General features: G+C 36.0%; 1 protein-coding gene across 3 annotated transcripts in view; it reads right to left on the bottom strand.

Annotated features, from left to right (window-relative positions):
• The window catches only part of CACNA2D3 (calcium voltage-gated channel auxiliary subunit alpha2delta 3), a 479,723-nt gene that overhangs the window by 163,098 nt on the left and 290,100 nt on the right, over positions 1-26,525 (bottom strand). For all 3 annotated transcript variants that reach the window (XM_076346275.1, XM_076346276.1, XM_076346277.1), the window contains exons 12-13: positions 8,469-8,547; positions 967-1,100 (exon numbers count right to left, since the gene is read on the bottom strand). In XM_076346275.1, the coding sequence (XP_076202390.1) occupies positions 967-1,100; positions 8,469-8,547 (213 nt within the window). The remainder of the gene's footprint in view (positions 1-966; positions 1,101-8,468; positions 8,548-26,525) is intronic.

The following is a 26,525-nucleotide window of genomic DNA, read 5'->3' as shown; positions in this document are numbered from 1 at the left end:
AAACCTTCTAGAAGCATTACAGACTCAAAACAAAACAAACAAAAAAACCCCAAATATCAAAGTGAAGCTGGTGAGATTCTCTCACCTTGTCCCACCTTCATGAAAGTAAAAATTTAAAACAAAAAGAAAGAAACAGCTTTGCTACTAGTCATCTGTGGTCTTCTATCCATTATATTGAATACTTGGCATCACTTGTACTAGATTACAGATACTTGCTACAAACTCTTGTTCTACAGATAATATACAAACCAAAATATTTTAATTGGATCAAAAGAAAATAGATAAAAAGTTATTTTAGACCAACCCATGAAAATGAACAAACTTTATCTGCAAATCTGATTATTTACTACAAATAATACAGAAGTATCATGAATGCTCAGTCACTGCATAACAAAGTTCTGCTTCAACTCTAATGTTTCACAAGGATGTCAAATTAAAATTTGACATTTATGACAATTTTGTTAGCATATCACCCATTCAATCCACTTTAAAAGACATTCTTCCCCAAGACATCACAGTTGTTCCCTAGATGTTGACCCACCTTCATATACTAAAAATATTGATTCTTGTCAGTCTATGCTTTTATACTGACATATTCATTGACATGTTTTAAAACATATAGAAAAAACGGTTACTCAATCTAATCAATTTCTGTTCAATGCCTATTTTTGATTAAAAAAAGAAATGTACATTTAGAGGTCATAAATTTTAAAATTATGCTGTTACTCATGTTTGTTTCATTATTTTCTATGTAATTTACAATGTATAAGTATCTGCTAAAGTTCAATAATCTTGCATTATTTACTTGTAACATAAAGATATCAAGTCCTGATTCTTACGCTGAATTAGCACATTCCAGCAACAGAAATCAGATGCACAACTAGTGTTTCTACCACAACCATTTTGCTCCTAATTCCTCATTACATGCAGTAAACCTATATTAAATGCTTTATCATGCAGACTTACAGTGCTGTCAATATATGCTTCAGTCCATACTACATCGTGCTCTTGGTCAATAACCTTTGGTCGGCTAAGAACATGGAGATATTCCATGACATTCTCTTGAACATCAGCTAAGGTAGAGATCTGAGTAAAAAACCCTGTGAAAACACACAATTCCAAGTTATAAACCAGACAGAACAAATTAAGGAAGATTGCAACAAGGAGTACAATGTGTTTTATGTCTGTCATGTTTTCTGCTTGTTTTTTTCCAAAGAAGAAATGCAAAAAAGGAACATTTCATAAGAAGCAGCTTCAAATAGTAATAATTGGTGAAAACAGAAGTCTGTGAAACCTTTGGCCCATCTTGAAGGACTGGGTTCCCAATATTGCTATGAACCACTGTACTGCCTGTCCTAAACTCTTTATTTCCAGAAAACTGTTGTTGTTTAATGGTAAAGAAGTTTGGGTGTTGTTTTTTTTAAATGCTGCATACTTTAAAAGTTAGAACTGGTATTAACTTTGTCCAACAATGTCACATCCAGTTTGTCCAGTTTCAAGAAATGTTACAGATTAGAACTACAGTAACAAAACAGTAGTTGCACATGCTCTAAAATGCTCATCCTTATAGAATGTGACTAAATATCAGATAACAGCAGTATGTTATTTAGAAATGGCAGGTCACAGAAAATGTAGACTACAACTAGAATTGCTTGGCTTAGTGATCACAGCTTTGTTAATCCTTTAAAACATCTCCTACAACCTGATTGAGAACAGCAGAGGCCACAGCTATTTGAGCTGTCACCACTCCCTTTTCAGTGCTTAGATGTCAAGTATCTTTATACATCACAAACTTGGCATCTGGAGCCCACATCATGCAAGGGTGACAAAGGACTGACAAATTTCAAGACTACAGTTTCATCAGGCTTTATTTAAATGCATCACTTCCCCTACATTTACTTCCCTTTTCTTTAATGAGAAAAGACCAACATGGAATTTTCATGAAAGAAGCCTTGCTACAATTTTAGTCTTTTGACAAGATCACAACTTCTGTGGAGCTGGAATATTAAGCTTCAGCAGAAAACATGGCAGCTGCAAAGAACTTTTGAGCTGTGTTTATTGTAGACATGGCCAATTTTGGCCAGATTGCAAAGGGTACTCTGTAGACTGAATGTTAGAACTTTCTGATTCAATATGCCCGCCAATAATTCATGCAGTACAAAATCGATGTCTCTACATACATTTCATCTATGTATGAATTAAGACACAGTGTAAGAACAGACTTTATAGCAGCAATCTATAAAATGAAACGAGTCATAGCAGTAGCTTAATGCATATTTTCAACTTAAGAAAAAGCAGAGGTGGTGGGGTTTTTTTTTTGCAAAACTAATTTTATTATACTATGATCTCAAATATTCCTAGTATAGTATTCATACTCATAGTGTAGTATTCATACTGTTCAAATATTCAATATTCTGCTTAAGGGATTTTATTTATTTGATATTTTATTTTTTTCTATTAAGTCCAGTATTGTGTGAGGACGTTAACTGACTACTACATACACTATCAAGGTTTAACTCTTGCTTCAAAATAGGGCTATTTTCAATCTAAGATTCTGAAAGCTTTTTCAGCCATAGAGAAAAATGATTGACGTAAGTTTAATTAGGAAATCTGTACTTGAGAAAGCAGAATTCTATGTATATGGGGAAGAAAAAGAAAATTATAATGTACTTTCATGAAGTATTGGCTTAGAACACTTATGGGAAAAAGCAACGTGTACATTACTCTGTCTGAAATGCTGCCTGCTCCAATTTTGGGACTGCTGAGTCTCCCAAGTCAAAGTATGGGTTTATCCCTCCTGTGAGTAATAAGGGACACTTCACTTTCTGGTCCTTTTAATTTGGTGTAAATGTCAATACACAGTCAAAATATGATTATTCGCCAATATGAGCTATTCACATAGAGAACCTCATAAATTATACATATACGTGTATGTATGTATAGATACACACTGTGGTTTATAATGCTTTTAATCAAGGATTCAAAATACTTCAGAACTGTGTGGATCACTCATTTTACAGGTGATGACCTATGTTTTCCTAAAGCAGTTCAGCATGCCTGAATTTTGGTATGTCTCATTTCAGAAAGCTTAAAAGAGAACCAATATCCAGCGGCCATATTCAGCACCGTTCACATGTTTCAAGTTACATACTCAAAAGCACAGGCCACTCAGAAATTCAGAAAAATTAAACAGAAGCACAAATAGCCTAATCAGCCTTTTGCCTTTCTTCCTCCATCTTAGACTAGCGTACAATGGCTATAAGTGAGGGCTAAGACACTAAAAGGAAAGAGCACACAAACTCTGCTCGTTTCTCTGTAGGAGATTTAAAGCAGGGAACCTCCACGTACATTCATCTCTCCTTTTCTCCTTTTACCAAACACATGCTTTCAGTTGTCCCCATGGACAAGTTTTTGGTTGTCCTTAAAGAGCAAACTTAGTCACTGTTTTGTTTCAGTGGTTTCTGTGCAATCTTACATCACCACTACAATACTATTTGTTGTGTTGAGCTCATGTACTTTTCAGTGCATGTTATGCCAGTACTTGCGTTTTTCTTACAATAGTGTGCAAAGTTACAGTTGGAGCAGACATCTGCTTGCACTGAGTAGCGTACAGTGAACAATAGGACAATACCTGCACTTAAACACTTAATATATATATATATGAGCATATTAAATAATGCCTGAAAAGTCAGAGGAGATTAACTACTTGAAAAAATTTGTATTGTATCTAAGGTGATAGAAAGGTCTTTTTTAATCAAGCAGTATTTTCTTACCCATACAGGTTGAAATCACAATTAGTTAACACTTTTTAATGTCATACTTCATTACAATTAAATTAAACTTTAAAGTTTTGAAGACTAGTTTAAGAAGCTTCTGGATGTCTACGGCTGGAAAATTCTTTAATCACATCCTATAAATTACCTTTGAGATAAAGAATACCTTGCTGTAAAATGAGCATGCATTCTGATTGCCTCCTGAAATGTTTTTATGTCAGTTTTTCAAGTGAAAAATTTAGCTAGATTACTCAAACAAAAAGAAAAAAAAACAGAAAACAGAACCCAATCTGAAACACTTCAGTGTCGTGCCATACAGATTTATACATGTTACAAGACACTGATAATGCTGAATATTTTTTTCTCTTTTCTTTTCTTCTTTTCCTTCATTTAGAAGAGATCCATCTGGACCAGGTACAGCCAACATGAGCAGAGACACCTACTTGAGCACTTATTTCCAACTATTCTTCATATGGATGTGTATTACATTAGGTATTTCTCTTTGTAGTATTTCTGAGAATGCATGCTATCGTATCACCACTTACACAGAACTCTCCAGGCAGCATGCTACAGACAAAGTATTTATTTCTTGTTGTAGTACTTGCAAACCATATCTCTAAACTGCACAATAGAGAAAACAGTTTTTGGCCTAATTTCCTAAGGCTAAAAGAGATCGTGAATAAGTCTGAATCAATTTCATATAAACTTAGCAAAGAAATAAAGGTCTCGAAGACAAGTGAAAATTTGTGACTACCCCAAGATTGAAAGAAGTGACATCGAGCATCCTATTTGGAAGCAGCCAGATGGCAAATCAGCATATGTATACCGGCATGCATGCAGTTGCAGGCTAGCCACGCAGTACTCCTTGCCCAGTGAGTATGACAGCTAAAGAAGTCAAGGTTAGCAAGCGGAAGAAAAAGGGATTAGTGTGAAAAAATCCTATTTTTTTAATCATATCTGTGTTTCACAGATTTATTCATATATCAGGCTGCAACAGATGAAAAGTTGAAAGAAAGAGTGTGTTAGAGACTTTATTCCTTTTAATCAGGTTGCTTCAAATAGCTGAGTTTAGTGAGATGTAAAAACTGCTGGTAAAGATATGTAAAACAGAAGACTTAGATGAAGATGGTGTCATAAGACACAACCATATGGATTCTCTCTAGGTTCTTTATAATGTGATCTCAGGGGTGGATTTCATTTGCAATTTCTGGGAAGAGCTCCTTTCTTGCATTGAAGATTTTGTCTGTTTAATCTCCTTATAAATATGGCTTGTGCTTTTGTAGCTCACATTAGAAAAATCTATAATGATTTTACAGTTTCTGTAACTCGTAATATGAACAATTACCTATCTTCTGTGAATTTATGGTTCATCTATTTAGTTCATTTCTACAAAAAGTTGTTTTCCTTAAGTTTTAGCTTTCTTTACAACAAAGTGAAAGGAATTGCAAAAGCTACATGAATGATATTTCTCATATTTTTAATGCTTATTCTAATACTTATTTTTCGATCTTCTCCTAATGGGAAAACTCTACCAAAACTTACTATATTACAGCTAGGGACAGCATTAGGTAACATTCTCTTAGTTCATTTTCACTGTATATTTAGACTTTTTGATGATTCATGTGTTTGTGGCTGTGTGTAACAAATGCCAAACCTCACCAGAATTAGCTTCCTACACTGCTAAATTTATCCCTCTTATCTAGAGATCAGAGGTACCTCATGGATTTAAAAACCTTACTCTCCCTATACCAAGGTTTAATCATCAGATAAAGACACGCTCTGAAGTTCCTGAGCACAGCTGCTGAGGCCATGTAAGCAATAGCAGCAAAGCCGTGCTTAAATTTTTGCATTCTAACACCTGCTTCTCAGCTCCCTGGTGTGTGAATTATGCCACCTTAGAGCCCCTTACAGTCAGCGCTACTTTTTTTTCCTCCCCAGCAGGAAAAAATTCATGAAGGAAATGGGTAAGATTTGGTAATGACAGGCGTGAGATATGTATAATAATGTGGTTAAAGACAGACACTTATGCTCTGCAAGTGGGCTGCCTTTCCATAATACACAGTCCTTGCGATGTTTTTCTCTAAAATGTCCACCATTAGACTCGTAACTTTTCAAAATGCCTCCAACGGATTTTTACATGGAGTGCAGTACCTTTTGTTTTCTGGACACTGTGCAAAATAGATGCAATATTCTTGCAACTAATAAAATATCAGACTTAAAAAATCCTCTCTGGGTAGGGACTAAGGAGGGAACTCATTGTTTCACTGCAGCTGTAAAACTCCCATGGAGAATACCCCCTCCGCCCCCCCACCTAAGAGGCCTCTCAAGCAGGTGAACAGTGTCTGTAACTGGCTGCCTGCCACCCCCCACAAGAGCCCACAGTGCACGAGGTGCTGGGGTCATGCTAATAATGGGAATGGATGTGACCGGGGCTTCCTGTACACAGCTCTCCTCTGCTAATACAATAGTCTATAAACTGCTCCAGCTGGGGCACAATTTGCCTCCGGGCTGATCTGTCCTCTGCTGGCAGTTAGAGAGCCGCTATCAGACCTCCGATTGCAAAGCATTTTTCTCCACATTGCTTTCTCAGCCTCTGCTCCTTTGTGCTGATGAATCCTCTCCTCTGTCCCTTTTACAATATGTCAACCACAGTGATGACCCGTAATAAAAATTTAAAAAATAATAATTAAAACAGAGGCTGTCAAATTACTAATGCAATAGAGAATTTTACTGAAAAAAAAAAAGTTTAATCCTGGCTGTTTTGTTAGTAAGTAATGCATTAACTCCCATCTTTATCTGTACAGCTTTCTGCTGGAAGTGACTGCTAAGGGAAAGGTAGTGCCTGCTTACTTTAAAATCTGGCACATGCACACTAAGCACTAGGAAACTTTTACCTTTGTTCACTTCAGAATCGTAGCAAATACTCTTTTCCTTTACGTGCACTTTCTTATGATACAGAAGAGTAAATCACTGCAAATTTCACAAACCGCTCTAGAGGGACTTTGGGGTTCTCAAATGTTTTAATGTATTTAAAATGGTTTGGTGTTTTGCTTCATTAAGCCAACTCCCTCTAGATATGCCCTGTTACATAAAAATGTAACAGAAAAACATGCTTGGGGTTTTTCAAGGTTTCACCATCAGAATCTGGAAGCTAAAGAAGTTCTGCAAGGTGGTATGAATTTCCCCTGTGACCCATTTTGAAGGAAAGGACTGCTGTCCACAGTCCAGCCAACTGGAAACCCTGCAAATAGCCTTCATCTATGTTGTGCTTCCAAGGGGAAAACCACTGCAAGGAAAATTGATTTTAGGGTCATTGACCCTCAGTGACAACACCACACTTTGGCCCACCCATGCAAGTAGTAAACTGCCGTCCAGCCACGCAGCCAATCTTTAGACCAGCTTTACTACACTCCTCATCTGTTGTGCTGTAATCCTTCATTTCACTAAAAGAAAATGGACGAGCTGTAGCTGAAAACTGTACGAAAAAGATCTAAATCTACACTGTCTGACATAATGACTTACGCTGTTTCCAATTGTGATTTTCAAAGCTATAATAAAGTATTTAATTACTGATTAGAGTTAGAAGATTTTTGCATTGTAAGCTATCAGAGAGCAGGTATTGTAACCATTAAACTGAGAGAAAAAAATTATAAAAGAAACAGTCATTAAGCTGTTCAGTTGATTCATATGAGTAAGATTCTGACTCAAAGCAACATGGCTCTGAAAAGAACAAAGTAGTCCTGAAGAATGACAAAGGTGACCACTTTTCCCCCTCTGGGAATAAGGAAGACGTGGACCAGATGATCTACTAAGGCAGTCTCTATCGCCTGGTCCTAATTTCTGAGTTGCTGTACTTAGATCTTTATGAATCTGTAGAGCTAGGCTAAAAAGCTAAAAGATTTTGTTGATTAAATTGTCTTCAAAAAGATGCTTCAAAGGATTCTTATACTATTATTTAAACTAAATTATGGTGCAATATTAGCTGATTAAGACAAGACTTCAAACTGAGTAATTTCCATCAGCTGGACATAACAGTAGTTAAAGAAATAATGACTAAATGGATAGCACCTGATGCAATTCATCATAATGTAATGTGGCACAATGGAAAAAAAGAACATTTTTTTTTCCAAGAGGAAAAGAAAAGGAAAACCTGAAGATTAATTAGGGGTTTGGGTTTTTTTCTGAATCATTCTTACTTACATTAGTCAATCCTTTTACTGTAGTATTTCAGCATCTTACAGGTTTTAATGCTCCTTCCTTCAAGAATATAAAACTGTTTTTTCAATTACACTGTCAGTTCCTCAAGGGACGGGATGTCTGGTGTTTTACATACCATGCCTAACTCTACAGGACTTGTACCCAATGTTCTTAGGAATCAAACTAACTCTGGCTGAGTAATAACAGCTATAATAGAACAAATGCCTTGACATTAAAGTTTGTTCTCTGAAAAATTTAAGATCATATAGTTTAAAAGCTTCATACATATTTTAAGAAAAAAATACATTTCAAATTGGTTTTTTTCTTTTTAAATTGTATGCTACAAGATAAGTAAGTCTTCTCCTTTCCTGGAAAAAAACAACCCATCCTCTCTGATCAGCTGTCAGTGACACCATATCTGTAGAAGGGTCAGATATGCAGGAAGGCTCAGTAATAGGGTTATGAAAACAAGGCTTTCACAGTTGAAGGTTAACTAACCTTTGTTAGCACAGGCCATCCACTTCAGGTTATCAGCAAAAGCAGCTTCTCTTCCAATCAGATAGGTAAAAATACGAACCTGAAAGTACAACGCAAAAGATCAAGTCAATTAATACTGCATTGAAAACTTATACAGTGGAACTTCAGATACAGATGTGTAATTCATATGGATAGACCCTTTTTAAGAAAGTATGACTGGTTAAACAGCACAGTAGGTTAAAAAAAATCTCTGCCAGTAATGTCTTCATGACAAAATGTGGCTTTTGTTCTATGTAACAGAATGGCTGATCTCTTTGGATGTTTTTAATATCTGACATTTAACTAAAGTTATGGTTAAACGGTTAAAGTGTAAGTGAGAATAAACTAAAACCATTGGGTACAAGGCAAAACCGCATGTTTCAGACAAATCTGTTCTGCACTTATGAATTCAGAAAATTGCTATGGTGTGGAGAAAGAGGCACTTAATTAGCAAATACTTCTGTATAGAAAGGATCTGAAACACCAGGCAAGCAAATTCCCCTCAGTTTTCAAGGTTCGAATGACTCAGTGTCTTTATCAATTCAGAGACAGGTACCCACAGGTGGCACTTGTTCTATCAAGTGATAAACAGCAGAATCACGTGCAGGGTTGCCACATCTCCTAGACAGAAATATCTGTGCAGAAGCTGTGCAGCTGGTCTGTGCATGTGCATGCACACAGACATACACACAGAGACCTTCGTCTAGAAATCCTAGAAAATTGCTGCTTCCCTTAAAATTCTGCCCAGATAAAATTTCTTGGCAGAGAAGAAAGGCATACTTCGGAAACGTTCGATGCAGGGTAGGCCTTGATAGATGCTAAATGATAACACTTGTTCGTCTGGACTCCACAGTTCCATGTTATAATACTTATATCCAAAACTGTGTTTTTGAGCAGCTTCAGACAGCTGCCACTTAGAAAGCAAAGGAAAATTTCCAGTGAAATATTTTGCTCTTTACTATACCATTTTCTCAGTTCTTTCTTTTCAAATAGAGATGGGTTCAGGGTTGCGTTATTTTACCAGCCTTGAAAACAGCTGCAAATTTGTCCTCACGCTAGACTGATGACAGCATTTTTTCCCTCATACCTTCTGCTCTCAACCCTATTCTATACATGGGAAACTACAGCAGATAATTGAGTGGGTTTTAGCTAGATAATCTGATTCGATATAAGGAAAAACATTTTTGTCATGCGGGTGACAAAATATTAGAAAACATTGCCCAGAGATGCTGCAGAACCTGCATCCTGGGAGATACTCAAAATCTGACCAGACAAGTTCGTGAGCAGCCTGATCTAACTTCACCTGCTCCGAGCAGGGGGTTGGACAAGATGATCTTCAGAGGTCCTTTCCAATCTAAATGATTCTATGAAATTAGCAATATTTTACACAAGAGATTAAAAATTTGACTGATTTTCTAATGAAATTACTTGTTCTACATTTTGTGGATTTTGAAGATAAAACAAATAGATTAAGTTAGGACTGGAAATTGACAATTTGTAGCTGCAAACATGGTGCTATCATTATGTATGAGAAGAAAGAAAATTACGAACTCCATATTGTAACACTAAAAATTGTAACTAAACCCCACATCAGATCCTTTTATCTTTTTATCAGTATACTTAATAGAATCATCATTATTCTTTTTTACAGAAACTCTGTTATCATCATTAAAAAGCTGTATACAACAAAATATGCTCCAGAACATTTTATTCAATAGCTAACTGGGTCTCACATTCACATTAAATTATACAGAAAGCTAATTACACAGAAAGAAATGTCATGATGTGAGAAGTTTATGAAGACCTCTAATTAAATTCATTTGCAATTAAAAAAATAATCAAAGAATTAAATGTCTTAGTTTTTTCAATTAGCACTTTTTTCTCACTCACAGTGAGACAAAAGAAATTATTTGTAGAACACACCAACTTTATATTAAGTTCCCATAGTTTTTTTTTCACAGAAGAAGTTTTAAAATGTCTTTAAAAGTTTCCCTCTTTACTGTCAGTTATGATACCATATTCCCCCACTGCCCTTGTGTCCATTTTCTTAATGGCCAGATACTGTTTCTAGGCATACATGGTGTTTTGCATTATTATCATGCCTAGAGACCAGATTTCAATCACAAAACTTTTCCCAGTCTTTCAAATATAAAATGTACATAGAACTCAATCATGATTCATATCGTTTAAAAAGTATACGCACTGATTGTGTAGCGTTCTTAATTAGTTTGAATCAAACAGTATGCATAATCTTACTCTAAGACTCTAAAGAACACAGCCTTAAACAAAAGAATGGTGCTTTTATGCTTTGTTGATGGCTACGAAAAGCATTAATAAAGAAAATCTTTATTCTCTAAACACACGTGAAAGGGCACAGTGAGATTTATACCCTCAATACAGCATAAATCACTGTCACAGTTTATCTTCCTGAAAATGATGCTCGAATATAGCCTATGATGAGACTGAATACATCTGAGAGATTTATATTTAATGATCTGCTTGAATCTATAAAGAATCAAACTACACTGTTCCTAATAAAAGGAGACCAGCCTTATCTAAAAGGATGAGCAGTAAGCATGATAATAGGCGTAGGCAGCAAACTAACTGCGTTAAACCTACAAAAAATAAAATTTCAACAAATTGGTATCCTAGATCATCATGAGGAACGGGCTGCCTCTGTGATACTGATGCAAGGATTTTAATGATTTTTCTCTGAGTGCATTTTATACACACAGTTTACTTGGTATCTGCAGTTTCTCTAGAAAATATTTTAAGCATCATAAAAAATACTGCTAATTGTTTGGCGTTACCTGAAAAAATAAAAAATAAAAGCTATAGAGAGCTAGCACTGAAGATGACTGATCAGTTTATTAAGTGCTGCTTTCCTTCCCTATCCCAATGAGTTGTGTATTTTTCTCTATGCACTTTTCACTGTGCGTGTTATATAAATGATGTTTACCAGCGTCAACATGAAGTATAAAATCTTTTATAAAATGAAATATAAGGTAAACTATAATTTTAAAATACCATTTCTCTACTGTTCATTACTTATTATGACTTATTATACATAGTAGCTTCAGAAGAAAATAACCATGTAAGGTCATAGGAAGGTATTTAAGCTAAAAATAATGCCACTGATACATTAAAGTTTTTCTTTTACATTGACTTTAAAGATACATTAATAGGTATTATGAATATTGTTTAACACTCTATTCAGAATAGTGAGAAAAATCCTCAAAATCAGCTCTGATGGCAAACAATTCTGATTATAGCTCTACTTCTAAAAGTTTCATTTGATCAGTTCATTGAACCCACCAGTGGAAACTTAATTCACTGTGAGCTTGCAGTGGGAAACACTCATGAGTGCCTAACCATTCACCGCAGAAGTAATTTTAGAAAACATGCTTGCCATATTATTTTCTGCTTTTAGAGATCACAGCAATGTCTTAGATAATAAATGATTGGAACTGAAACTTGCCTGAATAAGTCTACGTTCTAAATCCCATTTTTTAAAACAAACTTGGACCTACATACCTTTTATACTAGTTTTACTCTTCTGGATAGGTATTTTATGTAATAATTCTAGATGTGCTGGTACCATCCGTGGTATAATGCCAATAAACAGGGACAAAGTTACTGTGGTCATATACCCGTTTTCTGCATCTACATAAAAATGTAACTAAGTCAATATTATAGAAGTACTACTGTAATTTAGCAGGATAAGTTCAAATTACTTCAACTTCTGCATGTGGAGAAGACCTATGCAGTGGTGGGCTATGTATGCTGCAAAACAGGACACACTGCGTCTTAGCTACCACTGAAATGGTCGTTGTAAATTGACTAGACATTAGGTACCAGATTTAATATCCATTCATATTCTCAGATACCATGTAAGATAAATGTTGTTAGGTAATAACTGTTAATAGTGACCACCAAATTTTCTTCTTTGTATATCGGAAGTAACTGAAAGTGTGTCAGAGCAGTTCTGCTCTGCAAAATGATTGCATGAAATGTCTATTTTATTCAAACAATCCAGATATAGCACTAATATTGTATAGTCTACTGATATATATATAGTACTGAGGCATATGATTGAAATCTCTATAATTTATAATAGATGAAGTATAAAGTGTGTCTCATTCTCTGGTTTGTATTGGACCTTAAAGAAAATAACACAATAGAAACGATGAGTTTTAATAAGTCTATACACTATATACATACATATACACTGATACACCTATATCGGTATCTTATGGTACAACACTTAACGTTAGGACACTACAAATTCTTTCAAATCCATATGAAGAGAACATTTTAGTCAAGGCAGACTGAATAAATTCAAAGTTGTTACGGGCCACTCCCAGAAGATCCAGTAACAACATTTACATAGTCTACATATGTTCTGGCTAACTGAGTATAAGCCAAATGAGAAAAACACCTTTCAATATCCAAGCGCTGTGACTGAATCAGGAGACCATTTTCATCTGAGAAGGAATCTGCATCAGAGGGTATAAGTACCTCTCCGGCAAAAAACATCTGACAGAAAGAGAAGCCTTCAGGTTCTGGATAATTTTGAAAGCCTTGTAAGATATTTGAGAGAGATACCTGAATCAAAATACTTTCAATGTCTGACCTGGAAAATATGATATCAACTACATTAAGGTTTAACGTGAACTGTTAGCCGCGGAGAAAGGAAGTATTCTCAGGCAGAAGCACTAATTTTGAATCGTTCTCTCCTACCTATACAAAACTGAAAATTGTAGATGTTGTCAGATTCACTGAATGCAAAGCAAAGCTTACTCCAAGAGTAAAAACTTTAATCTCTGGAACTATACTTGCTATTACTGCAAGTATGTAAATCCCACAGATGTGCCATAGGCTGCTATTTTTTTAAGTCAATGTTCACAGAAAATGGACCTCCACAGTAAAATTACAGAAACTGAAAGGACAGCGAACTAGAATCTTTAATAGAGCTTGTGACTTTCTCACTTCATATTTTTCTAAAGCGGGTGTTGAATAGCAAAGAATACCATTTGAGATTGATGTATTTTAATTATCTTTAAAACAGCAGCTGTAGAAACCTCCCATATATTACCTTGTTATTATGTCTCATTCCTGACCTAGAAGGATGCCCTCTGGGAAAGAGCACTCCATTCAGTTAGTATTCTTACTAAAAGATTGCTGCACGAGCTCAAATGATTCTGAACTGTAGAATCATATTAATATTAAGCAACAGACTAATTTCAACAGTGCATTTTATGACGGTCAGCTTCTACGTGCAAGATTGTGGATTCTGGTCCAAACCACTAGTCCATAGTGAGCTAGTGAGAAGAAGCACAGCATGTCAACAGTTGTCACAAGTTGTGTTAGTAACTACTCCCATGTACACAGCAGAACTAAATAATATTAAGGCATTGAACCACCAAGCTCAGTAGTTCAGACAAAACTGAACACAAATCTTACACTGAGTAAAATGCGTAAATCAACAGTAGATATTTAAATGCATATGTTATCATTATTTTTAAGTTGCTTTCTCTGGTTTTCCAGTCTCTTTGTTTTACACTCTTGTTGCCTTACCTAGGCAGAGATCATGGTTTGGATTACACAGGTGGTTTGCTCTCTAGTCTTTGTTGCATCCCCTCAGATTGTGAAAAATAAGAGAGTACTGTTAATAAGGTTCTTGCTTTTACAGCTAGGGAATATTCTGAAGTTTGAACCTTTACACTCCGGACAGACGGCTTATATAAAATCTCAGAGATGCATACACTCAACCATTAGTGAGGAAACCTAAGAATGATGATTTAAATGACAGCTATTTCAGTGCTAACCACTTCATCTGAAATATCCACTTAACAGTTTCATCCATTATGCATGGACTAATCTGCAGTCCCTGAACTGTCCTCACCTCTGAAACTTCATTTAACTAGCAGCATAGCAAAGAGAATAGGGACCTTCTTCTATCTATGTTAAGCAAGACAAGTCAATCTGCAAGATTCTACACACTGGAACTGTGAAGTCATAGCTTCATGCCAAACAGCTGGTAAAATAGTATTTCCAGAAACTTAAAATACAGTGTGGGAGGGGAAATGGGACTTCTGCTTGCAGCTGACAGTCCAGACCTCTGTTGCAGCTGCAAACTATTTCATGGACACCTTCAGCAAAATAGTCTTTCCTTTCTGGCTCAGCAAGAAATAAAAATAGCCCCGTGGCAAGAGCTATGGAATTTAAGTTGTAAGTGGGATATAGGGATGAAATTCAAGTTCCCATAGTTCTAAGTTATGGTGGTCCAGGAACGCCCCAGCTAGTCTCTGCACAGATGAGCGAATGGACTGATTGGGAACAATGGATCAACGTGAGACTAAGTGATTGTCTGAACTACTAAGTAGCCTCACCACAAAGAATTAGCTTAATTGTTATAGGAGCTCTCAAGGTGGGAATTGGGGACAGTCCTGGAGGTTTTCCCAGGCAACTCATGCGATGGCTAGACCACCTGATAGGCACCATTTGTATACTTCAAATGGTTAATTAGCTACTTGGTTGGAGAATCTGGCCATCCCAGAGACTTCTTCAGGCAATTCCTGCTGTAGAATGGACCGAACTGTATAGAGAAAAGATACTTGCATAGTATCATAGTAGAAAACCTGAGGAACAGTCACATAGGAGAGTCTTTTGAACGTACTTAAGATAGTTAAGAAATGTTTTGTACATAATTTAAGATAAATAGCAATGAATCATTCCTGCGCTGGAGTGGTGATATACAACCACAGGCCAGCTGGAAATAAAGATTCAGCAGAACAGCAAGTCAGAGCATTTCACCCAATACAGTTGAAGACACTGTTGCAAGGACACATCATCTAGATAGCATGTGATCATCCTGTTCAAGATGCTTGATTCCCCACTTGAGTATTACCCTATCCAAAGACCCTCCCAAATGGTTTAACATTCTGGTCTTTGCAACAGTCTCAATGGTGTACTGATCAAAGCACTTCGATTTTCATTTGATCAACAGCTAAGAAAATGGCAGTAGGAACAGATGAGACGAGAGCTGGTCTAGATTTGATTTACATGCTGTAATTCAAGATTCACAAAAGCAATTCTCTAATTGCCTGAATTTTGTGGACCTAATAATGAAAAAGGCTGCCATTTATTTAGGCATCTTGCACTTGTTAATAGAACTTTTCAAAAAGAAAAATCACTGGTCTCCCTTAACATATTTTAACCTGTGCTGCATACTGTCATCTGAAAAGTGAAGATGGGCATCCAGGAAAAAGACGATTCAGTTTTTTATTGACATTTCTTTCCCTACTCTGCGTAAACAGATTCATGTGTTATCTAAAAGGCACTGAACATTCACACAGGTTAGTATATAAAAAAAAATATTGAAGTGTTTGTTTATCTTTGATTAAAAGCAGAGCAGAATGATTAATAATTTTCATTAAGAGCTGGTGTCACTCCTCTAAATACAACCCCAGAGCTACATTCCCAAAGTCTGTTGCTGACAAAAAGCAAAGTTCTGGTTCACTCTCTTTGAATATAACTAAGAAAGCACATGGGAAGAATACAGGGAAACTTAACAGAGCTTAAGGTGAAAAGAAAGATGTTAATTTTGAAATTTTCATGTGCATCCCTTCCAGGCAGATCCATTTTTCTATTCAGAAAAATAGCATTAGGGAGGTTCCCCATTCTTTGAAAGTCTACCAAGAGGTAAAAAAAAATAAAAGGGGGGGGGGAAGCAAAAGTTAACTTTACAAGCTGTAATTTTTGGTGGCAGAATTGACAATTACATCACATTCTAATTTGCCAGGGTTAACTTCTGATTCTGTTCTTTTGCTATTTCAGTTTTATGTTGTAAATTACTTGTCTCTTGAAACCAGCTTCTCTTTCTGTTGATCATGCTCTATTTCTTCTTACCCTTGTTATAGTGGAAATATTCTTAAAATTAGTTACCCAGGATAAACTTATAAACTATTCATCCTTTAAGCCTCAATAACTGGCTTCTCTTCCTTGGGGTCCTGCTGCTTTATAATTTTCTGATGTCTTTTTTAGGTTCAAACTCCAAAAGTAAGCAACCTAAACTTACTTCCAAATTTAGAAAAAGTTTGAGGTTTTATTTACGCTTCCACTGCTTCACTCCCAACACTACACTGTGCCTGTTGCCACTTCAGGATTGGTCTTCAATATCACTCCTCCTTACATAATCTCATCCTCCTATTCCTCTCTCTCCAGCATCCTTTTGTACAGCTCTACCTCAGAAGACACCAACGGGAAAAGGGGAAATCGATGCTGCAGTCGGTCCCTGTGTTAAGGAGATGGCATTACCCTGCCACACTTTCCTGTGAGGAACAGTCTGGATGCAGTCATAAAGGTTTTTGAGAGTCATACCGGATCCATTTATCAAGATCAGTAAGATTCACATTCAAAAAATCTGAACAGGCCACAGGTCTTTGCACAAGTAACCTTTCCAAATCTGAAAAGGGAAAAATGTTGAGTTTGTAAAATGTATCAGTTTTTGAGATGTATTATAGCTTCTAACTTGAACCTACGCACACACAAAGTAATCCGAAAATAATACACGAATTCCAAGTGTCCTCCAGTGTATCTGGTTGTTGCAAAGGGCATAACATACATGGCAATGTATGTTATACAATACAATACAAGGTCACTCTAGAAACTTCATCTTATCTCTGAATGTCTTCATAGCTTTTTTAATTTTAGTTCTTTTTTTATTATGAAGTGGTGAAAAAAATGAGTTAAGGATCTATTTGCATTGATAAGTTAGCAGGAAATTCCATGAAGACAATGCTTTAAATGAGCACACAAAATTCTACTGATGAGGGCTACAAAGCCCTGTGATACAATGCAAGATAGCACTACTACAGTATCTTCTACCCTATTAGAGACCTTTACTCTATAAGGTGCTGAAAGACTCAACTTACGCTGCACTCAGTGCAAGGAAGCCATGAAATTGAAGCCATTACCTCATGAAATTGAATCCTTAAACATTAAGTTACTCAGTAAAAGGTTCTTCATTGTTAATTTTTCTCCTGTAGTATTTAAAATACCTCTTTTGGAAAAGTTTGCATTTATACGTTTCCTCATGTTTTCTCCTTCCTGCAATTGCACACTGTACCCAGATATTTTTATAACAGTGTTTTCTATTACAGAGATATCCGAAACACTGTGCATTGTACCCTAAATACTGATGGGACAGTTAACGGAAACAAACCCCAAATAATTAGTAGGTCTATTTAACTGGAAAACAAGATGTTGTAAGCAAAAACAGTAACAAAGAAAAACACTTAATCTGTCTGGGGATCATCAAGCAGCTGAGCCCTGCTCTTCCAAACATCTGCATCCCCAACAGCTCTTTGTATAGACCTACCTCAGAAAATACATGCAGGAAAAAAGGAAATTGATGCTGCAGTTAATCCCCTGTGGTCAGGGGACAGCATTACTACGTCACACTCGCCTGTGAGGAGCATTTCTAGATCCACCCTCTAGGTCTAAGGCTGCTGAGGGTCACTTTTAGAAAATTCAAACAAGCTACATGAGACATCGAGTGAAGATATTTCTTCTAGCACTGAAAATGTGTTGACATCTTTTGTTGATATACAGAAAATTATAATGCAACTCAAGATTTATCAAGAGTAATTTCTCACTGTCAAAATTCACCCAATATATTAGAAATGCCGTTAGCAGAGGAAAATGAGATTATGCTATTATACACTGTACAAGGATAGAGCAGGTGATAAGAAAGTGTCTGACACCATATTAGCACAAGGCTTCTTGCTTCCCTAAAGGAGTTTGATGGTTGACGTGGTTCTGAAAGGAACAAGACATCTCGGGCCTTTTACATGGGGGACAAGTTCTAGCCGCTTTATACATCCTGAATTATTGGTCACAGAGAACTGAGCAAGATCAGTTCCCCTGCAGGCAGATGAGCTTCAAACGGCACATCAAGAGCTTATCACTAAAGAATTACATGTAAAGATTTGGCAGAGAAAATACATTGTATTAAATAACCATTTAAGATTTGGCATTTAAGAGCAAAACAAAAAAACACAAAATAGGTCTGAGAAGCACCTAATACTTTCTAGCTTAGCTTTCCTGCTTAGTGTGCAGCATGTATTAATGATGTTAAATAAGCAACCAATAATGTACAAAGTGTAATACAACGATATATATCATTAATGTACTAAATTCTTCTTAGCGGTTTAACAGTTAATTCAGCAAAGAAAGTTTTCACAGATTTTGAGAATATTAAACTTTTGGACTGAAACCATGTCCAGAAAATGACATCCCAGAGACTTCTTTTCAAAAAGTTATGATTACTTGAAAGAAAAAAAAAAATTTACCAAAACCCAATGTGTTACCTTCACTGTAACTTTTACTTTCAGCACAAGCTATAACATTTCTCCCACCTTTAAAAATTACTTTGAGACCAATGGGTTAAGGGTGTTATAAATATTTCAGATATATCTAGAGAGTGCCAATAAAAATCTTTATACAGCACCTCCAAATATTGTGTATATACTACACACTTTTACTGAAGAATTCTTTTAGAAATATTTTACTGAGTTTTAGAAAATTTTATTTATTCTACTTTTGATATCATTCCACTGGTAAAGCCAGCCATGGTACAGTGAGTTCGACTATATGGGGTATAGAAGGAGAGGAAAATTTTAACTCATACTTTTATAACTTTCAAAAATTACCTGACATCAGTTTTCTATCATAACGATGTTACTATTTCAAAGTAAAATATGATACTATTTGTTGGAGCCAGGAACAAGTTCTGTGATCTCATCTGAAAAGCTAAAGAAATTTTCATTTCCAGTCCTGATATGCAAGATTCCAGATCAGTCATTACAAACCATTTACAGCCAAGCCTAGATGAACTACTTCAGGATAATTCAACTATACCTATTATTGCCATTCTTCAAAATGCTGGTGGATTTATTGAAATGTAGAACAGATATTTTCTTCCTCAAGTGCAAAATAGCAGGCTAACCAAATTAATTTGTCTGAATGGAGAGGAGGGGAAGGGATTAGAGCAGAAACCATGACGTAACCAACTTTCTTGGATCTAGCTGAAGCTTCTGTGGAAAAAGCAGGCTCATACAATTTTTGCTACTACACTACTTAGCTTTCTTGTATATCAACTAATATTTTTTGCAAGAATCCATGAGAAAAGATCAAAATCAGACTAAATTCTAAGTAACCAAATACTGCCAATGTCTCCACTTCTGTTATTACATAGTTCCAGGATGTAACATAGAACAACGGTAACTCATTTGCAGTATACTTCACTGTGCATGGTGCAGACACAGATTAGAGGATGACATAATGGATAAAGCATTGGCCTTTCACCCTTGGGATTTTGTCCAGCCTGCAGTCCTATCAGATAATGGGCTTGGCAATCTCCACTAGTCTCTTTTGGACACTAATCCCCACTACAGAATCTCTATAATTCATCATTTAATTTAATACACCTGGCAACCTTACCACCAGTTCATTCTTTTGTTACGTAATGCCCGAAGTGAAGTCAAGGGTGGTTAATGCTCTGACAACCGGCTATTATCTCCCATAACAGCTGATTTTGAGGGGATTATTGCAGTCATAAACCATTTTATAAAAATTGGCAACTGGGAGAGCAGTGTAACAAAATAAGGTGATATTTAGAAGTTTTATCACTGATTTTCTACCAATCTGTAATGGAGTTGCTAGCATCCAAAAAATGCTGGAGAGGAAACTTGAGATTAAAGGTACAGATCACAAGCCAAGAATCTGAGGCCTGAACAAGCTTATAGCCAGAAAAGTTTGACTATTTTGAGGTTACAGATGCTTTTTTATCTTTTTTTCTGTCAAATAGTATATTTCTTCTTTATTTTGTCTCAATTATTAGTTCACCTCTTCCCTTGATCAGCATTCTTCCCTTTTCACTTTGAAGTATTTCATCACTGTTAGTACTCCAGTTTTAGATCTACAGCCTTGTTCACAAATGAACAAGGGACTTCATTGCTATCAGGATCAATTGCTGAGGATATAAGTGAGCCTTCAGGGAGCTGTGCTCAGTTTATGGGATAAGAAATCAGCTCACTGAAACTGTGGGAAAGGTTAGGAAGATGAGCAATTGAGACTCCAGACCAAACTACAATGGCATTACCATATGAGCAAACAGACAATAGTACCAAGGTACTCGCAGTCAAACAAATTAGCGAGCAGAATTCTCACTGGAAATAAGAATCAGTTCTACAAATTTGTAAAAAGGCTTTAAAAATTTCACCAGCTAAAATCTAACAGAATGTAATTGTTGTCTGAGCACTAAAGTCTGTTACAAAAGGCAAAATGTTGTGGTAAACATCAAACTGTAGAAGGATAATTGAAAAAGATATCAGATGCAAGGTACTTCTGGGGTCTCTGCTAGGTCCACCCAGCTACATCTGTTCAATGCCATTTTATATAGTATAGGATAGGAGCATTAGTTGGATGCTATATATTTAATCAACAAAATTGTTTCATAGAATGAATTTTGCACAGTGGGGGGAAAAAAAAAAATCACTAAAAGCCAGAAAAATTTGAACCATAGACACTCCTGCTCTGACTGAGAGGCATTACTAAAAATGTCCAGTTTAATAAAATATGATCTACTTCATGGAAGCTTTACAGAACTGTGTTGAAGTGAGCTTCTGTATTTCATGACTCAGGATATCGTCTACCTGTCTTTTTTTATGCAGACTTGACTTGAGCAAGCTCAAGCTTTCCTTCACTACAAGGAGATGTAAATCCCTGCCTGCCCTTTGAACCAACCGTTTTAGGTAAAAGTCAATGTGGTGCCGAGCTCAACTTTGTAAGCCTATGTTTGGTTCTGTACAACTGAATTTTATGTTAGTTTTTATACTAACTTCAGTGGCAAAAGGTTCAAGTTCTAGAAATCCAACCAGCACCAGGAAGAGTTTTATAATGTAGCACAGAAAACTAGTGAGGTCTACTCACGGAATGCAAAGAATTTTGCAAATTACAAGCATAATAGAATAAAACTGAAGGCTTTATTTACAAGCACAAGAAAAAAGTTTGCGCATGGAATTTTAAGATTACCTTACTAATTCATTGAAACCAAAAATCAGCCAAAGCAAAAGCTGCAAATGCAGATACTGCTCTGATGGAACAGCAGACCCACTGTTTGGCAAACTCTGATAGGAATGTGTGTTTATTGTTGGACTTCCTGTGAGTAGAAGCACTACAATTTCTTTAAGAAAATCTTTCTGAAAATGCTGAGTTAGTAGATAGAAAAATAAATGAGATTTTACATTAAAACTGTCTGCTATGCTGAAAAATATTTAATCCTTCAGACACTGTGTATATACACCATGAATTGTTTGAACCGTCAAAGTGTTACAGCAAGGACATTAAATAGACATCATATTCCTTTATCTTGACATTTCAACCAACTGAAGGCAATTGCTGCTCAGACTGTCATAGAATACACCAGTCAGTATTAAAATTACTATATAGCCTTTAAGTTTATCTTTGACTAAAAACTAAATTTAGCTCTACTTTATCATTTTTGTAGCCCTACAGCATCCATGTGTTCTCACAGTTAAGTTAAACTAAATATTTAATACACTGTTCTAATTAGCTACAAACTATTACCTGATTTAAGTCTGTAAATGAATGTGAAAAGACTCTGGAGGCCTAACGTTAACCTTCATCCACTCCAGTTATATGAGAGAAATTACAGGCTCTAATTAGACTCTCTAAACTGCAAAGAAATAGAATTTTCATAACCAGCTTATTAAAAAATGAAGGCCCCCTTGGGACGGGGCAAATTGCTTCTACCCTGATCCGCTTATCCTTGTACAACACCATACAGAAGACTCATGTTGTCTGACTTACACAGCTCATATTTCTCCCAAATTAATGAGCACTCAAATTATTCCAGCTGCCCCCTTGGCATGGGGAAAAAATTGAAAATCTATGGCTGCCAAGTGACATGTATAACCCAGCTGCTAAAGAAAATGTGCTTAAGGGGACACAGCTGTTGAGGTGCCTATTTACATTAAAATAAGTCCATGGATACAGAACAAATGCCTAAAGACAGCAAACAGTGTATAACACTTTGTTTAACCCTTTCATTAAACCAGGTCACAAAAATTTGCAGCATCATTTATAGGCTAGACATAAAAGCATGGCCTTTTCACCTTATGATTTATTTCTTCTAATTTGTCTAATCTTGGAAACTTTCTGATTTTCTTTTGCAGAACTGGTAAATTCAGGGGAATCATTAAATAGTACAGTTCACGTGTCAGAAAGGACAGTTGATTTTTCAAAACAACTCTACTTGGGAAAAACACAGAAAATTTAACTCCATTCCCTGCTCTCCAAACATGTCTTCGAGACAGCAGAACTTCTGAAAATGGTATTTGCAGAAGATTCACAGACTTGTAGAATCAGACCAAAAGGAGATTATTATATTTTTGTGCCTTAACCCACACAGGCTGCCAACTCATTTCCACATGAAATTGAGGACACCGGGTATTATCTTTAAAATGCTAAATAGTATAGGAACTCTGTTCCATAATTTAGCTGTCTTCTAAACAAATTCATGATGCTGTGTTTCATAGACCACATTTTAAAAATGTTTTATAAAGCATGATTGTAATCCAACTAACTTGAAAATTACCATGCCAGTTTCAGAGACATTGAAATAATCGGGGCCAATACAATGTTTCTCTTTACTAATCAGGAATACTTGGCCAAAGGACACCTTAGATCTAGCACCAAAATCCAGTTTCAAATTCTCAGACGAAAACATTTGCTTTATTCAGTAAGTATGTATGAGGTACAAGCCATAAGAAAGTGTGTATGCAAGCTAACTCTAACAAGAAGTGTATAAAAACCAGCAGATAATGTAGAGAAGGTTCAAGTAGTCAATGGTTTATTTATTTTAGCCTTCACCAGAAAGTTTAACTTGAGCAGTCATTACGACACAAGTATTTTTAACTATGGGATTAGGAGCTGAGGTCGTATTTGGAAAAGAATGGTAGATAAATAAGATGTGTTTAAATCAATGAAGCCTGATAAAATTTCCCATGGAGTATTCAAGGAACTAATCAAATGAATCTTTAAACCATTAGTGAATATTTTTGAAGATCTGTGGGCAGCAAAGGAAGTGCCAAGGACAAGGAAAGGGAAACGTATTTTTAAATATTTTTAAATTGTATTTTCAAAACCAAGAAAAAGGAAAAAACCTGTAGAATTACTTCCTAGATTTTACTACCCAGAAAGACATTAGCAAAAGTGATTAAACAATCAATTCACAAGCATATACAACATAATAACGTGGAAAGAAATAGCCAACATCAATTGAAGAGCCATTCTGTCAAACCAATCCGATTTCCTTTTATGACAAGTATCTTTTGTACTACGTAGGAGAAAAGAGGAGGAGAAAGATATCTTGGTTAAATTCTGTATTTTTAGGAGAAGTATGGTCACCCACACCAATCTAGGACTCATAGGCAGCGTATCATCCACGAGAGCTTCCAGTTGGGACTGACAGAAAAATAAGCCACAGCGTGTTATCTGCTCAGTGATGTTGTCTACCTCTAAGAACTAGTAGCCTAATGAATGAACATAAGGTGAATGCACTTTTCAGACAGCTGTGCTCTCAAAGTGTACTTGTTATTGTCATATTAGCAAGAGAATTTGGTGGAGGGGGGGAATGACCTGGCCTGGACTGACTGCAATTTAATAATTTGATTCAGGATTTAGATAACTGACTAAAGAGAAGACTTAAAAATTTGTCAAATGACGAAGATGGAAGTCGTTCCAAGCACTTTGGAATACAGAATTAGAGTTCAAAATAGTATTTTTGAGCAAGAGAAACAGTCTGAAATGAACAGGATTAAATTCAGTTCAAGTAAGTACATAATCAGGAGGGAAAGTGCTAATGCATTGACAAAAGATGAGGAAAACGTTAGTAGAGTACCAGAAAAAGATCTAGATTTTAGAAAGAACCACAAATTCATTGTGGGTCAAAACCAGCAAACTACTGAAATAAAAGCAAGTATCAAACACTTGCTGCATGTGGCTGAGAGAAATGGCAATACACACTTGACATGAATGCAAGATAAAGGAGGTGGTCCTTCAGCTCTACCTGTGAAAAAGAAAAATGGAAAAAAAGCTTTAGCTAGACTGTGTTCATTGTTGGGCCTGAGACTGCTAAGAGGTCTGTGATAAAGTAGGAACCCTGCATGTCTGCATGAATTTTTTTTTTTTTACTTCTCATGAGCTATCCTAGCTAATTTTATAAGTACTGTAAATCAGAAAGTCATTCAACAGTAAGACACATTTCATATAAGCCTACATATATTGTAACACAATGGTCATCATAGTTAATTAAACATTAAATACAAAAAATAGGTTTGCTTCATCATAATTGTTAATTCTTTTCTGACTGCATCCTGAGCAAGTCATTTAATGATTTTACCTGTGGCTGACTCCAGGTACTGTGGTTACTGAGCTAGATATATGTGTCTTCCTATTAACCCTTTTATAATGTTGACAAAACATTGGGGGGTTTTACCTGTCAGTTTGAATTCATTTATGTTCCAACACTTGTTAGATATCAACAACAGCAGTTGAGGTGTTTGGAAAGAACTATTTTGACTATGGTAAACCTGGTACTAGAAAGAATGAAGAATGAGGAGCAGAACTTCTTTGGACGCTAAATATGAAAAACAGCTTAGGGAGGTCCGTCCTTTGATTTCAGAACTACAGTGAGCTTTTTCCTTTTTAACGTGACTCACAAGCTATGCTCTAAGTTCTGTAGTTAATTATAAAAACATGCTCCATTTGCTCTCTCCGTTTTCACTGCTGGTTTTGCATTGTCCAAACCATATGAAAGTATGCAGTGATGTCACCATATGTATCATAGACAAGAAAAACAGATGAATACTCTATAAACACTCTTCGCTCTTAGAACATGTAGCCTAAACAAAGGGCTTCCTCCTCCTTTTAGAGAAACATGGGAAGAATGAGAACTAAGAAACAAAATTAGGACATTGAGCATCAGCACACTTACATTTGACATTAAGAAATACAGGAAAGTTAAGTTAGTGGTGAAAAATGGGGAACTCCAAACTTAAGAGATAAAAATAATTCATTTTGCTGAAGGAGTTTTGACACTGAGCAACCGAATCCTTAAAAAACTTCCTGACACGCTACATCACTGTATGCATATTTCCTTGTGGCAATCTTTTCCAGAAAATAATTTAATCTATTCAAAGAGCACCTTTTCTGGCTTTTTACTGCCTCCATCACTACACCAATTACAAGATCTAAAATCAGATCAGTAATTCAGAACTCTAGGACATTTTTAACATGTAGAGTTGTTTTAAATATCGAAAAAACTCCTAAAACTTCAGTAATTTTTTAATACAGTTGCTTGATGCTGCCTTTGGGGCCCAAACACAAATAAAAAACATTTTACCCACAAGTAGAATGGTAATGGCCTGTACAGAGAAAATATTTTCAGAAAGTGACTGTCCCTTTAGCACATAACAATAGCCACTACACGTGAGTAGTAATAAATCTGTCTGTGAGGGGTGATTTCATAATCCAGCTAGACCAAAAGACAGCCCGAATTCAGGTCTGTGTTTCAAAGAGAGATCAGATGCAGAGGCAACGTGGTACTCTCGCACGATAGCTTCCCTAAATGGCAACGCACTGCAGGAAATGGCATCTTCTTCACCAGAGTGCAGAAGGGAAGTAAAATATTACAATTCTCAGGAAACAGTGAATTGCCATGTATGCTAATATCACTTCTACATTGCAGGGTAACATCAGCTAATGATGGAGGAAATACTACTGAATTTCAAATAAGCTTTCAATATGTGAAATGAAAACCCAGGCATATCACATCTTGCACGATTTCCTTAAGTGAATTTCAGCTGATCATTACCGATGAGCCAGAACAAACCACTTACAATTCTGTTGTCTCCAGAAAAATCACGAGTGCCTTTTTAGAGAGATAGCTGT

Source organism: Aptenodytes patagonicus, chromosome 8 (assembly GCF_965638725.1).
Source record: "Aptenodytes patagonicus chromosome 8, bAptPat1.pri.cur, whole genome shotgun sequence".
Classification (NCBI taxonomy): Eukaryota; Metazoa; Chordata; class Aves; order Sphenisciformes; family Spheniscidae; genus Aptenodytes; species Aptenodytes patagonicus.
This window is presented reverse-complemented; position numbering and strand designations above follow the sequence as displayed.